Source organism: Hemitrygon akajei, chromosome 22, assembly GCF_048418815.1.
Source record: "Hemitrygon akajei chromosome 22, sHemAka1.3, whole genome shotgun sequence".
NCBI lineage: Eukaryota > Metazoa > Chordata > Chondrichthyes > Myliobatiformes > Dasyatidae > Hemitrygon > Hemitrygon akajei.
The window spans coordinates 26,336,990-26,353,082 of NC_133145.1; the positions used below are offsets into that span (position 1 = coordinate 26,336,990).

General features: G+C 41.5%; 1 protein-coding gene across 4 annotated transcripts in view; it reads right to left on the bottom strand.

Annotated features, from left to right (window-relative positions):
* The window catches only part of LOC140714572 (protein shisa-6-like), a 578,648-nt gene that overhangs the window by 93,303 nt on the left and 469,252 nt on the right, over positions 1 to 16,093 (bottom strand). For 2 of the 4 annotated variants that reach the window (XM_073025878.1, XM_073025879.1), the window contains one exon: positions 1,965 to 2,090. The exons of the other annotated variants lie outside the window; for them this stretch is intronic. In XM_073025878.1, the coding sequence (XP_072881979.1) occupies positions 1,965 to 2,090 (126 nt within the window). The remainder of the gene's footprint in view (positions 1 to 1,964; positions 2,091 to 16,093) is intronic. 4 annotated transcript variants of the gene reach the window in all.

Genomic DNA, 16,093 nt, shown 5'->3' on the forward strand with positions numbered 1-16,093 from the left:
GAAACAGAGGGTACTGGTAAGGCTACATTTAGAGTACTGCATGCTGCTCTAGTCTCAGTACTTGAGGAAAGATATACTGGTTTTGGAGGTGGTGCAGGTGGTTATGTTTTGCAACTCAAAACATAAAATTAATTGGAAGAAAAACAAGGGAGTCAAGAGATGCGAGACTTAGTTCAATTTCTGTTTGAAGTGCACACAATCATGTGGTGCCGTGACAACGTATGCCATTTACATACTTTTACAGATAACTTGCATGCTTTATGTAAACAACAAAAACACCTATATTTACAACATTACTGAAATACTAAATACACAACACAGGTTGACTCTGAAATGAGGGGTGTCAGCATACGAGCGGAGATCGAGTCCCCTGGAGTTCAGAAGAATAAGAGGGAATCTTATAGAAACATATGTAATTATGAAAGGGATAAATAAGATAAAGGCAGGAAAGCTGTTTCCACTGGGGAGTGAGGATAGAATGAGGGGACATGGTCTCAAGATTCAGGGGAATAGATTTAGGATAGAGATGAAGAGAAACTGCTTTTCCCTGTGAGTGGTGCATCTGCAGAATTCTCTACTGAGGGAAGCAACAGAGGCTACCTCATTAAATATACTTAAGACATAGTTAAATAGTTTTTGCACAGCAGGTGAATTAAGCATTATGGGGAAAAGGCAGGTAGACGGAACTGTTTCCAGGCCATATCAGCCATAATCTTATTGAATGGCAGGTCAGGCTTGATGACTAGATAGCCTATTCCTGTTTCTATTTCATATGCTCTACGTTCTTATCATTTCAACAAGATTGCTCACTTCATGGCTCCATTCCCAGCTACCAGTCGCATAGCACTGTCCTTTAATCTCTTCCCTACCTACCATCCAGGCACCAAAACTATCCAGGTGAAAAACTCATTTGTACTTCTTCCAATCTGGGGCACTCCAGTCAACGTTCACAATGCAGCCTCCTCTACATTGCAGAAATGCAACATAGATTGGGTGATCATTTTGCAGAACACCTGGGTGCAGTGTACAGGAGTGACCCTGAGTTTCTAGTCACATCATTTCAGTTTTCCATTCCGGATCCACTCCGACCTTTTTATCTGTGATCTCATGCAGGCCTAATGAAAGCCAGAAGAAAGCATTTCATCTTCTGTCTGCATGTGTTCCAGCTTTCCTGAATCAAAATCAATTTTCCAACTTAACTCATTCTTTCGTTTTATCTGAATCAGAAATGGCCACTTCTGCCTGTCATAATTTACTCTGTTTTTTTTTATTGTTTGGCTTGTTGGAACTGTCTCTCAATCTTACTATTAACCACACAATACACAAACAAGGAAACATAATGTGCTTCACAGCTGCTCTAAATCCTTCCCCTAACCCATTTGAGATTTTCTCATTGTTCTACTTTCTCACCCCACCACTCCTTCTCTATTACTGAAAATTCATTGAATTTGCTCCCTTACTTGGTTTTGATGAAGGGTACAGAATTTCTTCCCATCAATATTATCCACCCTTCTGAATATTTCTGGCATTTTCTGTTTTTACTTCATACTTACAGTCAAATAAATCTGATTTTGGCAGATCTGTAAGATTTCTCCTTTTGGTTTTAACCTGTAGAATGATTATATAAGAACATTTAAATGCATTTGCCTGAACTATTTTGTTATCTATTTTAATTGTGGTGTCAACCAATTTACTTTTATGTTAAAATAGCAGAGGGAAGAAATGTTGTCAAACAGTTAAATGTGCCTAATCTGTTATCATCCAGTACATACAGAAGGTTCACTTGAAAGTGAGCCTTAGACTTTTGTAGTTTAATTTATTTTATGGAATTGTTTAGAGGTGTTAATGACAGCAGAGATGTTGAGCCGGTATATTGTTAAAGCAGAAAGAAGTCATTAGCACCCTGAACATTTCGATTGAAGGAGTGGGGTGAGGAGGTATGGAAGTTGAGAAATTTAACATACCAAGGGATCCAAGTTCTCTGTATCTTTGGGGAAACCTCTCAACGTTTTTGGCTTCCCAGTCCAGATATGCAATTTTTTCCTTATGGCTTGCTGGTTTGGAATATTGGAAAGAATCTCGGAAACAGTCTAGAAAAAAGGAAAAGGATTGGAGTCAATTCTGCCCGTCAAGAAAGACTGGCACATATCAACAGAAAATGGAGTCTGTGTTAGGATCAAACCTTTGGTTTGAAAATATGCTATTTCCTTTCCGTTCACAAATACAGGTGCAAGATAATTTGATGTGTCACTGATAGCTGGAGCAGCTTTAAATGAGTAACAACCAGTCTTGATGATTTTCCTTTCACCTTTACAGGATTACCATGATGTTGATTTATGCTTCCTTTGGGAACACTTGCCGGTTCCATCATTAATCAGCTCAAAGCCAGATCACAGAGCTGTTGCCCTATTTTGCGATTTTTTGCACATTTATAATTTAAAGAAGCAGGTTACGATTTATATGTGCTGAGGGCAATATATTATATTTGCATATTTTAGTGGTTTCCATATGCAAATTATCACAAAAATCTCATAATTGAGCTAACATTCTATATGTGCTAACATTTTTCATTCTGTAAATAATGGTGACCTTCCTGTTATTGCTGAGCATGCTTACTTCACAGCATTGGAGACGTGCTCATTTTTTGCCTTCAAATGCCATAACGTTCTGATATGGAGTTGTGTCCTCTGCTACCATGGTGACTGCAATTTTTTTTCATCTGAAAATAGTCAGGATTATTTAAGACCACAACTCTAAGAGTGGACAGGGAATGACCATGAACAAAGTCAGCGGTGATGACAGAAGACTAGATTAGATTTTGAAGCCAACTTTGCCAGATTTTCAAGTACAGAAAAGGCTTTTCAAAAACAATGTCAGATATAAAAGTTCAGCCGTGATATTATTGAATAATGGAGGAGGCCAAGGGTGCCAAATGGCTGTCTTCCGCTATTTCTTACTTTGTCTGTCCAATACCAACTTTCTGAGGTTGCTTGAAACACCCTTTTATAAATGTAGTCACATTTAAGTTATAGATGTGCAAGTCCCAAATAATTAATTGAAGTTGTGGAGTAACTGCCTGAAACTTCTGCGACTTTGATCACTGTGAAGCAGTACAAAGCATGCTTGAAGAAATTCTTAAAAGGGGAAGGTGACTTTCAGTACAAAATCAGCAAACTGTTACTTTGCTGTGGAAAGATTAACAATTGTGAATTTTTATTCAGAATATATTCTGAATTTTATTCAGTATATATACACATACACCAACATACATATATAGACATATACCACCGATCTTCAGTAGTTACATTCTCTAGATTTGTAGGGTACCAATGTAATAGTTTTATTTGCAATCTACTTATGAACGTCATGGGGAGTCAAAGTCAAAGTCATTATTATCTCGTCTGTCTTTGACACGTTACTAAATAATATGCTGCTTACACACAGAATAGCGATTGACATCTCACCCCTATTGACATCAATAGATCTGGGGTTGAGAGGGTGAACAGCTTCATGTTACTCGGTATACACATCACCGAGGATCTCACTTGGTCTGTACACACCGGCTGCGTGATGAAAAAAGCATGACAGCACCTCTTTCATTTCAGACGGTTGGAGAAGTTCAGCATGAGTCCCCAAATCTGAAGGACATCCTACAGGGGCACAATTGAGAGCATCCTGACTGGCTGTATCACTGCCTGGTATGGGAACTGTACTTCCCTTAATCAGCCCCTTGGTATGAACATCGAATTCTCCAACTTTTGGTAATTCCCTCCCTCTCCCACCATCCCACTTTCACTCTGTCTCCTCTTCCAGCTGCCTATCACCTCTCTCATGATTCTTCCTTCTTCTACTACCCATAGTGCTTTCCCCTTTCATTCCTTCTTCACCTTTCCTGCCTATCCTCTCCCTGCTTCCCCTCCCCCACCCCTTGATCTTTCCTCTGATTGGTTTTTCACCTGGCACCTTTCACCCCCCCCCCACCTTCTTTATAGGGCCCCTGCCCCCTCCTTCTTCAGTCCTGATGAAGGGTCTCGACCCGAAACGTTGACTGCTCGTTTCAGCGGATGCTGCCCAACCTGCTGACTTCATCCAGCTTGTTTGTACGTCTTGATTTGACCACAGCATCTGCAGTGTACTTTGTGCTTCCCTTAATCACAGGGCTTTGCAGATAGTAGTGTGGACAGTCCAACGCATCTGTGGATGTCAGGTTCCCGCTATTTAGGACATTTACAGTGACAGGTGCGTAAAAAGGGCCCGAAGGATCATCGGGGACCCGAATCACCCCAACCACAAACTGTTCCAGCTGCTATAGTAACACAGCATAAAAGCCAGGACCAGCAGACTCCGGGACAGCTTCTTCCATTAGGCCATCAAACTGATTAATTCATGCTGACACAATTGTATTTCTAAGCTATATTGACAGTCCTGTTGTATATCTTACTGTACATACTATTTATTACAAATTACTATAATTTGCATATTGCACATTCAGATAGAGATGTAGTGTAAAGATTCTTACACCTCACGTATGTGAAGGATGTAAGAAATAAAGTCAATTCAATTCAACAAACGGTAACTGATACCTCCTCTGTCAAAGGACTCCCCCCCCCCCCCCCCACTAATGAGTAATAAAAGCTTTTTTAATGCAGCTTGTGAGAAATTCCATGGTTTGGCTGATAATGATCATGGCAGTGTCTGATGAAGAGATTCAAATTGTTTTCATATTGTCCTCCTCTTTTCGAACTCAACAAGTTCACAGAGTGTCTCTGTATGTGCTTGCTAACCAAGCTGATGTGTATTGCCACAGTCCAAACCGCCAGCAAGTATTTAATGACTGAAGTCCAAGCCTATAATGACACAAAGGTAAAAATGTTAGAAACTTTGCCACTTGTCATGGCTTCACAGCGACACGATATTACAATGTACTCAGTGGGCACTTTATTATCGGTACCCACGAAGTGTGAGCTCATGGTCTTCTGCTGCTGTGGTAACTACTGTTGTTACAGTGACCATCCTATAAGCTTGAACCACTCTGGCCATTCTCCTCTGACCTCTCTTATTAACAAAACATTTTCACCCACAGAACTAACCCTCACTGGTTTTTTTTTTCTTTCCACGTCATTTTCTAAACCCTTGAGACTGTAGTGCATGAAAATCCCAGGAGATCAGCAGTTTCTGAAATACTCAAACCATCCTGCCTGGCACCAAAAATCACTTGACTATCAAAGTCACTTAGATCACATTTCTTCCCCATTCTGATGTTTGGTCTGAATAGCAAGTGAACCTCTTGACCATGTCTGCGTGCTTTTCTGCATTAAGTTGCTACCGCATGATTGGCTGATTAGATATTTGCATTAATAGGCAGGTGTACAGGTGTACCTAATAAAGTGGCCACTGAGTGCACGCTGAATGTGCAAATGCTTATGTTGAAGTTGGAAAAAATTAAGACAAGTTGTAAGAGAATGATGGTTCTGCCACTGAACCTGAAACAAGCTGTTGTTTCTGCCCTTTCTGTGTTCTTTTCAGATCACATTTGAGTGACTTTTTGCAAGGCTGCCTTAGCAAGTTGAAATTTAAGCCTGTTCCTCCTTTGCCTTCTGGGGCAAGCAGAATATAGGCTTGAATCTAGTCTTCCAGGAAGATGGTGGCACGTTTGTTCGCAGTGGCTTCTCCAGGTCCAGGCAAGGGTGTGATTGTTTATACTTCACTATTCTTTGCGATCACAAGACACTGCTGGATATTGAGAACGTCAAGTGCTGCAGGTCTGTCCTCTGGTGAGGCTGGACTTGTTGCATATCGTGCTGCCGCCTGCTATCGCCACCCAAGGAGAAAGGTGCTGGAAGTGTTGCTCAGTCCAACAAATAGTGCACGTGATTGTCCTGGATATTTTTCCTTGCGACTGCAAGGCCCTGTTGAACATGGATAATGTAGAATACTGCAAGTCCAGTTCACTGGTTGATTGGTGACGCTGACAGCTGCGGAGTGTGTGTCCTCGGTTTCTGCACAGACCAGGTCCTCTTACCACAGGGTCGCCGGTAGCAGCCACCCAGGGGAGGTGACTAGAGAGAGAGCAGAGGCACTGTGGCTGCACTGGAAGTCCGTGTTGGGTTGTGGGCTGACCCCTCCCATCAATGGTACTCTCCAGTGTTCACTCTGTCAAAACAAGCTGGATTGATTTTGTCTGCAGCTGCACGAACGTGTGATGAGGACTTCTGAGTGCTTGCTCTTTCAGAAATGTGGCTCCAGGACGACATCCCATGCACAATCAATCTACAGGCCATGACACTCAGGGACTTGGGCTATGTTCTATTAGTGACTGTGTGTTTTTTTCTGTGGAGAGCATTCTGACAGGCTGCCTCACTGTCTGGTATGGGGAGGGGGAGCTGCTACTGCACAGGATCAAAAAAAGCTGCAGAAAGTTGTAAAATTAGTCAGCTCCATCTTGTGTCCAGGACATCTTCAAGGAGCAGTGTCTCAGAAAGGCAGCATCCATTATTAAGGTTCCCCACCACCCAGGCCATGCCCTCTTCTCATTGTTACCATCAGGAAGGACGTACAGAAGCCTAAAGGTACACACTCAGTGATTCAGGAACAGCTTCTTCCTCTCTGCCATCCGATTCCTAAATGGACATTGAACCCATGAATACTACCTCACTTTCATCATTTCTGTTTTCGCACTATTTTTAATTTAACTATTTAATACGTATACACTTACTGTAATTGATTTACCTATTTATTTCCCCCTATATTATCATGTATTGCATTGTAGTGCTGCCGCTAAGTTAACAAATTTCACGGCATATGCCGGTGATGTTGAACCTGTTTCTGATTCTGTCATAACTATATGTGCACGGTACCTTGGCCCGGGAGGAATGCTGTCTTGTTTGCCTGTATTCATATGTATGGTTGAATGCCAATTAAACTTGAATTTGAGTCATAGAATCATAGACTAATAAACCATGGGAGGAGGCCCTTCTGTCCAACTCACCCATGCTGACTAAAACGCCCACGGAAGATCGTATATATCCAAATATTCATGTTCCTTTGTCCAGCCATCATATATCACATGGCATCACTATTCACTCACAGGATGCATGAAATGGAACTTACTGGAAAATACCGGCAGTTCCTCCCAAAATGCAAGTCCATGGAAAACAAACTTCCTGGACATACACTGGGGAATCTGCATAGCGAACCTAATTAGATTAGACCAGCAAGAGCAGTTGCAAAAGAAGAGTTAAGAAGCTCATTTACATTTCTTTAGAAGATGTTTGTTTCAATTATTTAACAATTGTAAAGAGTTCTATGTCATTAAAAGATTTCACATTTCATTTATTTTATTTTCGCTATGCACTCATTGACCGCCTTATCAGGTACACCTGTGCACCTGCTCGTTAATGCAAATATCTAATCATCCAATCACGTAGCAGCAACTCAGTCCTAAAAAGCATGCAGACGTGGTCATGAGGTTCAGTTGTCGCTCAGATCAAACATCAATACGGGGAAGAAATGAGATCTGAGACTTAAACCGTGGAATGATTGTTGGTGCCAGAAGGCACAGAGGGAGGGAGAATTTAAAAGAAGCAAGTGGGGGCAGCTGGCACATTTTTGCACGCCACGACCCCGGAAAGAAATTGTACTTTGCATTATTAGGTACGGCAAGATCCAATAAAAAGAAATTAGGTTTAAATCAAGCGGCCATTCTGTGGTGGTATAGTGAGAAGTTGGGATTTCGGCTCATTGAGTGGAAAGTGAGAAAACAGTGGGATTTGGGGCAGCTGGAAAAATGGCAGATGTAATTTAATGCAGACAAGTGTGAGGTGTTGCACTTTGAGAGGACGAACCAGGGTATGTCTTACATGGTGAGTAGTGGCACACCAATGAGTGAGGTACAAGAAGGATCTGGAAATATATGTCCCTCTTCTATCCTTGAAGGTGTTGTCACAGATAGACAGGGACGTAAAGTTAGGCACATTGGCATTCATAAATCAATGTACTGAGTACGGGAGGGTGGATGTTATGTTGAATTTGTTTAAGACATTAGTGCTCCTAATTTGGAGCATTGTGTGCAACATGGACCGGCTGGAAAGATGTAAATAATATTGAAAAACCATAGAGAAAATTTACAAGGATGTTGTTGGATTTGAGGAGCTGAGTTATAGGATAAGACTTTATTCCTTGGAATGTGGAGGGGGACATTTGATCGACACATACAAAATTATGAGGGATATAGATGTTGTACATGCAAGCAGACTTTTTCTACTGAGGTTGGGCGGGACTACAACTAGAGATCATGAGTTAAGAGTGAAAAGTCAAACACTTGATGTGAACATGTGTGGGAACCTCTTCACTCAAAGTGTGGTGGCTGCTAGTATGAGTGTTTGACGTGCATTTGATTTTAATATTTAAGAGAAATTTGGATAGGTACATGGAAGAGAGGGGCATGGAGGGTTATGGTCTGGGTGCAGGTCAATGGGACTATGTACAGACTAGATGGGCTGAAGGGTCTGTTTCTGTATTGATTTGTTCTTTCATTCTAAGGGGTAGTTTTTTGTATCTCAGAAACCACTATCCTAGCAAATTTCATGTACAGTATTGCCTAGAGTTTGCAGAGGTACAAAAACCAAAAAAAAAAGCATTCAGTGAGCAGCATTTCAGTGCATGAAAATATCTTGTTAATGAGAGAGGTCAGAGTAGAATGGCCTGACTGCTTCAGGCTGACAGGACAGTGACAGTAACTGTGATGTGCAAAGAGCATCTCGGAACACACATCAAATCTTGAAGTGGGTGAGCTGCAGTATCAGACGATCATGAACACACACTCAGTGGCTACTTTATCAGGTACAAGAGGTGCTTAATAAAGTGGTCACTGAGTGCAGTTTTTTATCCTTCTAATTGTTTTATTTGATGAATTTGGGAACTTCTGGTAGTAAGATTCAAAGGGATTTATAATCATTGACAGCTCACAAATTTGGGGCAAAGTTGTGCCTGCAGTAAATTTACTTTTAGGCTTAACCATTTAATATCAGGATTGACCGGATGCTACGAGTTGGGGAGGGAATTGAGTTAGCTTACAGCAGATGGTAGGTCCTGGCCTCAGCCACACTTTGTTTTCCTGTTGTTTCACTCCTAGGCACCTTGGTCTATAAAATGTATATTAGGTATAAAGACATTGTACTTTACCAGTATTTTCCTTTAAATGGCCACAATGTGATAAGTTTGAGTTGCTGCTGTTTTGGAATTCAGGTGTGTGAATATATTTTTTGCCAGTCCAATTAAGCAGCTGTGTTGCTGAAACAGTAATCCATACAAAGAGGTTGAAAGAATCATTATATGAGCCAATCCTTTGTTTTATTCAGTTACAGTGAACAGGCATCAGTAACAAGGCTTGTCTTTATCGGCCTTCCAAAATTGTTTTGAAAAGTCAATGGAATGTTGTTTTCCTAAATAGCATTTTAATCTTGTTTCGTTTTCCACTGAAGCTTCATAGCCCACTGTTTCCAGCATTTTGTGTTTTTATTTCAGATTACCGTTATCAGTAGCTCTTTTTATTAGATGGCTATCTCAGCGGTTGGATGAGAAACGAGCACATTCTTACAGTTGGTGGAATTGGATTTGAGCTATAGAAGGCAAGGACAGCAGGATTAGGAAAGTCATTTGTTGTCAGATCAGTGAGCAGTGTGTTGAATGCATGGGAAATTGGATTACACTGTTCTTCACTCTTTTTACATTCTGCTTTATCCTCTGTTTTAAATTCTATACTGCATTGTCTTGGGAAGGAGAATGAAATTGAATTTTGTATACTATTCAAGGCACAACAGTCTTGCTTCAAGGTATTGTACCCACACACCGTGTTGCTATCTGCATAAGCTTCAGACTTTGCTGTTTGAAATCACAGATCGCTTTCTTAGACCTTCCACTGGCATAGATGTTAACTCTACAACAAAAAAAGATATACTTGTAGGCGGATAGAAAGTGAACTTTGATATTGGCATTCTCACATACCGAGTCCACAGTCTGCAACAAGAAAGAACGGGGATTTATTTCATTCCGTGAATTATTAATTGAAGTGTTGCTGTTTGTGACACTCCTCTATCTTTCTTTATTTCAGTATTTTTTTAAGGAGATGGAGCTGCAACGATTTGAAACAGAGTTGCAGCAGGATTTTGTTTTTGCGTTGAATGTGTGGTTACAAAAATGAGGAAGTTGGTTATACTTACTCCGATTTGTTTAACCTCTTCCTCGGCCAGATTCCAGTTGTACAGATTCAAATTATTTGAAATATTAATATTTTTATTCACAATATTTTTATCAAAATTATTTAATTTTGGTTCAAATAGATTTTAAGAAAACAAGTTTGGGTGCCTGATCATCTCCCTGTCCTTATTCATATATGTAATAAAATTTATCACTTTGACCAAGATTCTGATAGCCTTGATATATTTAATAGCTTTGGATAATAATGCTTGTTTGCAAAAACTTGGGTTGTCACATTACATTGAAGGCACAACCTAAATGCCAAGTGCCACTGCTGCTCGGCCACGATTTAATGTAATTTTAACTGTGTCCATTCAAAACTAGCATTCTCCTTTGCCAGCACTTTGTTTTTCAAAGCATACATCATTTTCAGTGTTTGAACATCTATTAATTGTATGATTTCCAAACTTTCATGTGCTCAATCTCGTACGCTGAAAAGGTGACGTAGCAGATAACGTGCTGATCTCTGGTTCCAATGTTTACTCTTACTGACTGCAACAGAAGCAACCTTCAGAAGTACAGGACAAACTACAGCTACGGTATGGAATAGCTGCTGCCAAGAACTAATTCCTGGTTCAGCGACCCTTGTGAAGCTTACTCTGTTAACTCATGAAAACGATTTAAATATCCCTATATTGACCTTTTGAACACAAAGGGAAATGCTCAGTTCCATAATTCAAAACATTGAAAAATAGAATAGTTTCGGGAGCAGGCCATTCAGCCTTATTGCCTACTCCATCATTCTATATAATTGTGACTGAACATTCAATTCGGGTGCCCTGTTTTAGCCTAGCAACACACACACAAGATGCTGGAGGAACTCAGCAGGCCAGGCAGCATCTATGGAAAACAGCACAGCTGATGCTTCGGGACGAAAACCTTTGGCAGGACTGCAGAAAAAAATCTGAGGTGTGGATTTGAAAGGTGGGGGGAGGGGGGAGAGAAACGCTAGGCAATAGGTAAAACTTCTGGCCTTCCTGCCATATCCTTTGAACCCTTTGGTATTAAGAAATATTGTAGATCTAACACCTTCTTGATTATATTTAATGACGTGATGAAGAATTTCAGTTACACCACCTTCTGGGGACATAACGTCTTATGATGTGGATCTCAATAAAATGCACCATACAAAGGTTCAGGACTCTCCAATCATTTGGAATATTCTCCCTGTGTCTAGTCTGCCCTGAGGTTAGAGTGTTATAGCTTTCCATGAGATCTCATTCTTCGACACTCAGTGAAGAATGGCTCAATCAGCCCAATCTCTCCTCATACACCAGGCCAGGAGTGAGTCTTGTAAATCATTGCTATGTTCCCCCTATAGGAAGACATTTTTCCTTGTATAAGGAGATGGAAACTATTCACAAAACTCCAAATGAAGTTGCCCTCAGGTTGTGCCGAGCTACAGATAGGCATTGTTGCTATTGTAATTAGATTCTCTTAAAATGGAAGCCAAATTGCTCATTGCATGTTGTTTATACAAGGACACCCTTTACCATTTCAGATATAATCTATTAGATAGTAATACTTTTCTGTTTTTAGAACTAAAGTAGGTAAAGTCACATTTATCCATGTTAAACAGCTTATTTGTACACTATGCCAACTTGCCAAAATCATACTGAAGCCTCTCCATTCTTTTGAATGCTCACACTAAGCCCCTAGCTTTGTGTTGTCTGCAATACTGGAGATGTTACATTTAATTTTTTTCACGTAAACGATAGATATAATTGGACTCACCACCTGGACAAAGACCTGTTTATTCGTAATTCTCAGCCCTTTCCAGCTCTATGTGCATTAATTTTACACAGTAATCTCTCAATAGACAATAGACAATAGACAGTAGGTGCAGGAGTAGGCCATTCGGCCCTTCTAGCCAGCACCGCCATTCACTGTGATCATGGCTGATCATACACAATCAGTACCCCGTTCCTGCCCTCTCCCCATATCCCTTGACCCCGCTATCTATGAGCTCTATCTAACTCTCTCTTGAATGCATCCAGAGACTTGGCCTCCACTGCCTTCTGGGGCAGAGCATTCCACATATCCACCACTCTCTGGGTGAAAAGGTTTTTCTGCATCTCTGTTCTAAATGGCCTACCCCTTATTCTTAAACTGTGGCCTCTAGTTCTGGACTCACCCATCAGCGGGAACATGCTTCCTGCCTCCAATGTGTCCAATCCCTTAATAATCTTATATGTTTCAATCAGATCCCCTCTCATCCTTCTAAATTCCAGTGTATACAAGCCCAGTCACTCCAATCTTTCAACATGTGACAGTTCCGTCATTCCGGGAATTAACCTTGTGAACCTACGCTGCACTCCCTCAATAGCAAGAATGTCCTTCTTCAAATTTGGAGACCAAAACTGCACACAATACTCCAGGTGGGGTCTCACCAGGGCCCTGTACAGCTGCAAAAGGACCTCTTTACTCCTATACTCAATTCCTCTTGTTATAAAGGCCAGCATGCCATTAGCTTTCTTCACTGCCTGCTGTACCTGCATGCTTGCTTTCATTGACTGATGTACAAGAACACCTAGATCTTGTTGTACTTCCCCTTTTCCTAACTTGACTCCATTTAGATAGTAGTAATCTGCCTTCCTGTTCTTGCCACCAAAGTGGATAACCTCACATTTATCCACATTAAACTGCATCTGCCATACATTTGCCCACTCACCCAACCTGTCCAAGTCACCCTGCATTCTCATAACATCCTCCTGACATTTCACACTGCCACCCAGCTTTGTGTCATCAGCAAATTTGCTAATGTTACTTTTAATCCCTTCATCTAAATCATTAATGTATATTGTAAACAGCTGCGGCCCCAGCACCGAACCTTGCGGTACCCCACTGGTCACAGCCTACCATTCCGAAAGGGACCCGTTAATCACCACTCTTTGTTTCCTGTCAGCCAGCCAATTTTCAATCCATGTCAGTACTCTGCCCCCAATATCATGTGCCCTGATTTTGCCCACTAATCTCCTATGTGGGACTTTATCAAAAGCTTTCTGGAAGTCCAGGTACACTACATCCACTGGCTCTCCCTTGTCCATTTTCATAGTTACATCCTCAAAAAACTCCAGAAGATTAGTCAAGCATGATTTTCCCTTCATAAATCCATGCTGACTCGGACGGATCCTTCTACTGCTATCCAAATGTGTCATAATTTCCTCTTTTATAAATGACTCCAGCATCTTTCCCACCACTGACATCAGGCTAACCGGTCTATAATTCCCTGTTTTCTCTCTCCCTCCTTTCTTGAAAAGTGGGACAACATTAGCTACCCTCCAATCAGCAGGAACTGTTCCTGAATCTATAGAACATTGGAAAATGATGACCAATGCGTCCACGATTTCCAGAGCCACCTCTTTAAGTACTCTGGGATGCAGACCAACAGGTCCCGGGGACTTATCAGCCTTCAGACTTAACAGTCTATCCAACACCGTTTCTTGCCTAACATGAATTTCCTTCAGTTCATCCTTTACCCTAGTTCCTTTGGCCACTATTACATCTGGGAGATTGTTTGTGTCTTCCCTAGTGAAGACAGATCCAAAGTACCTGTTCAACTCATCTGCCATTTCCTTGTTCCCCATAATAAATTCACCTGTTTCTGTCTTCAATGGCCCAATTTTGGTCTTAACTATTTTTTTGCTATTCACATACCTAAAGAAGCTTTTACTATCCTCCTTTATATTCTTGGCTAGTTTATTTTCGTACCTCATTTTTTCTTGGCGTATTGCCTTTTTAGTTATCTTCTGTTGCTCTTTAAAAGATTCCCAGTCCTCCGGTTTCCCGCTCATCTTTGCTATGTTATACTTCTTCTCTTTTATTTTTATACTGCCCTTTACTTCTCTCATCAGCCACGGCCACCCCTTACTCCCCTTAGGATCTTTCTTCCTCTTTGGAATGAACCGATCCTGCACCTTCTGCATTATTCCCAGAAATACCTGCCATTGTTGTTCCACTGTCTTCCCTGCTAGAGTATTGTTCCATTGAACTTTGGCCAGCTCCTCCCTCATAGCTCCATAGTTCCCTTTGTTCAACTGTAATACTGACACATCCGATTTTCCCTTCTCCTTCTCAAATTGTAGGTTAAAACATATCATATTATGGTCACTATCTCCTAATGGTTCCTTTACCTCGAGTACCTCGAGGTCCCTGATCAAATCCGGTTCATTGCACAACACTAAATCTAGAATTGCCTTCTCCCTGGTAGGCTCCAGTACAAGCTGTTCTAAGAATCCATCTCAGAGGCACTCCACAAACTCCCTTTCTTGGGGTCCAGTACCATTCTGATTCTCCCAGTCTACCTGCATGTTGAAATCCCCCATGACAACTGTATCATTACCTTTGCGACATACCAATTTTAACTCTTCATTCAACTTACACCCTACATCCAGACTGTTGTTTGGGGGCCTATAGATAACTCCCATTAGAGTCTTTCTACCCTTAGAATTTCTCAGTTCTATCCATACTGACTCTACATCCCCTGTTTCTATGTCCTCCCTTGCAAGGGACTGAATATCATTCCTCACCAACAGAGCCACCCCACCCCCTCTGCCAGTCAGTCTGTCCTTTCGATAAGATGTATATCCTTGAATATTCATTTCCCAGGCCCTGTCCGTTTGAAGCCATGTCTCTGTTATTCCCACAACATCGTACTTGCCAATTTCCAACTGAGCCTCAAGCTCATCTAATTTATTCCTTATACTTCGTGCATTCATATATAATACTTTTAATTCGTTACTCCTCTCTCCTTTCATATCAATTCCTGTTTCACTTGGCCATACTGTATGATCTCTTCTTGAGCTTTCTACTCCATTGATTCTGTTGTCCTTTTTAACTTTTCTTACTTTCACTTTCCCTTTAACTCCATCCTTATATTTCCAGTTCATCCCCTCCCCCCCCACTACTTAGTTTAAACACATCCGTGTTGCAGTGGCAAACCTGTCTGCCAGAATGCTGGTCCCCCGCCTATTAAGGTGCAACCCGTCCCTTTTGTACAATTCATCCCTACCCCAAAACAGATCCCAGTGGTCCAAGAATGTAAATCCTTGCTTCCTGCACCAGTTCCTCAGTCATACATTCAGATCCATTATCTCCCTGTCCCTGCCCTCTCCAGCACGAGGAACTGGAAGCAAACCAGAGATCACCACCCTGGAAGTCCTGCTTTTCAGCCTTCTTCCGAGTTCTCTGAAGTCCCGCTGCAGAATGTCCTTCCTCTTCTTCCCGATGTCATTTGTGCCGACATGCACTACCACTTCCGGCTGTTCACCTTCACCCTTGAGGATTCCCTGCAATCGGTCCATGATGTTCTGGATCCTAGCACCAGGGAGGCAACACACCATCCTTAAATCTCGCCTGTTTGCGCAGAAACCCCTTTCCGTACCTCTTACTATGGAGTCCCCTACTACCACGGCTCTTCCTGATATCCGACTCCTCGGCTCTGCTTCTGCACCAATTTTCGGCTTGCAGACCTGTCCGCCTCTCAGACTGGCAGTATCTTCTGTCCTGACAGCTTCCAAGAGGGTGAACCTGTTTACGAGAGGTACAACCCCTGGGGTCTCCTGTACTTCAAGCATCCTTTCCTTCCTCATCGTTACCCCCTTTCTCTCATGTGGGACTTTATCTAAAGACTTCTGAAAGTCAAAATACACCACAACCACTGCAGCTTTCTTATGTATTGTAATAACTACATCTTCAGAAATCCCCAGCAAATTTGTTAAGCATGATTTCCCTATGCTGACTGTGTTCAGACCCATTAATAACTTGCAAGTATTTTATTATTGCATCGTGTGGACATACATCTGTCACCTTCCAATCTGAGGGAACTTCTCCATAT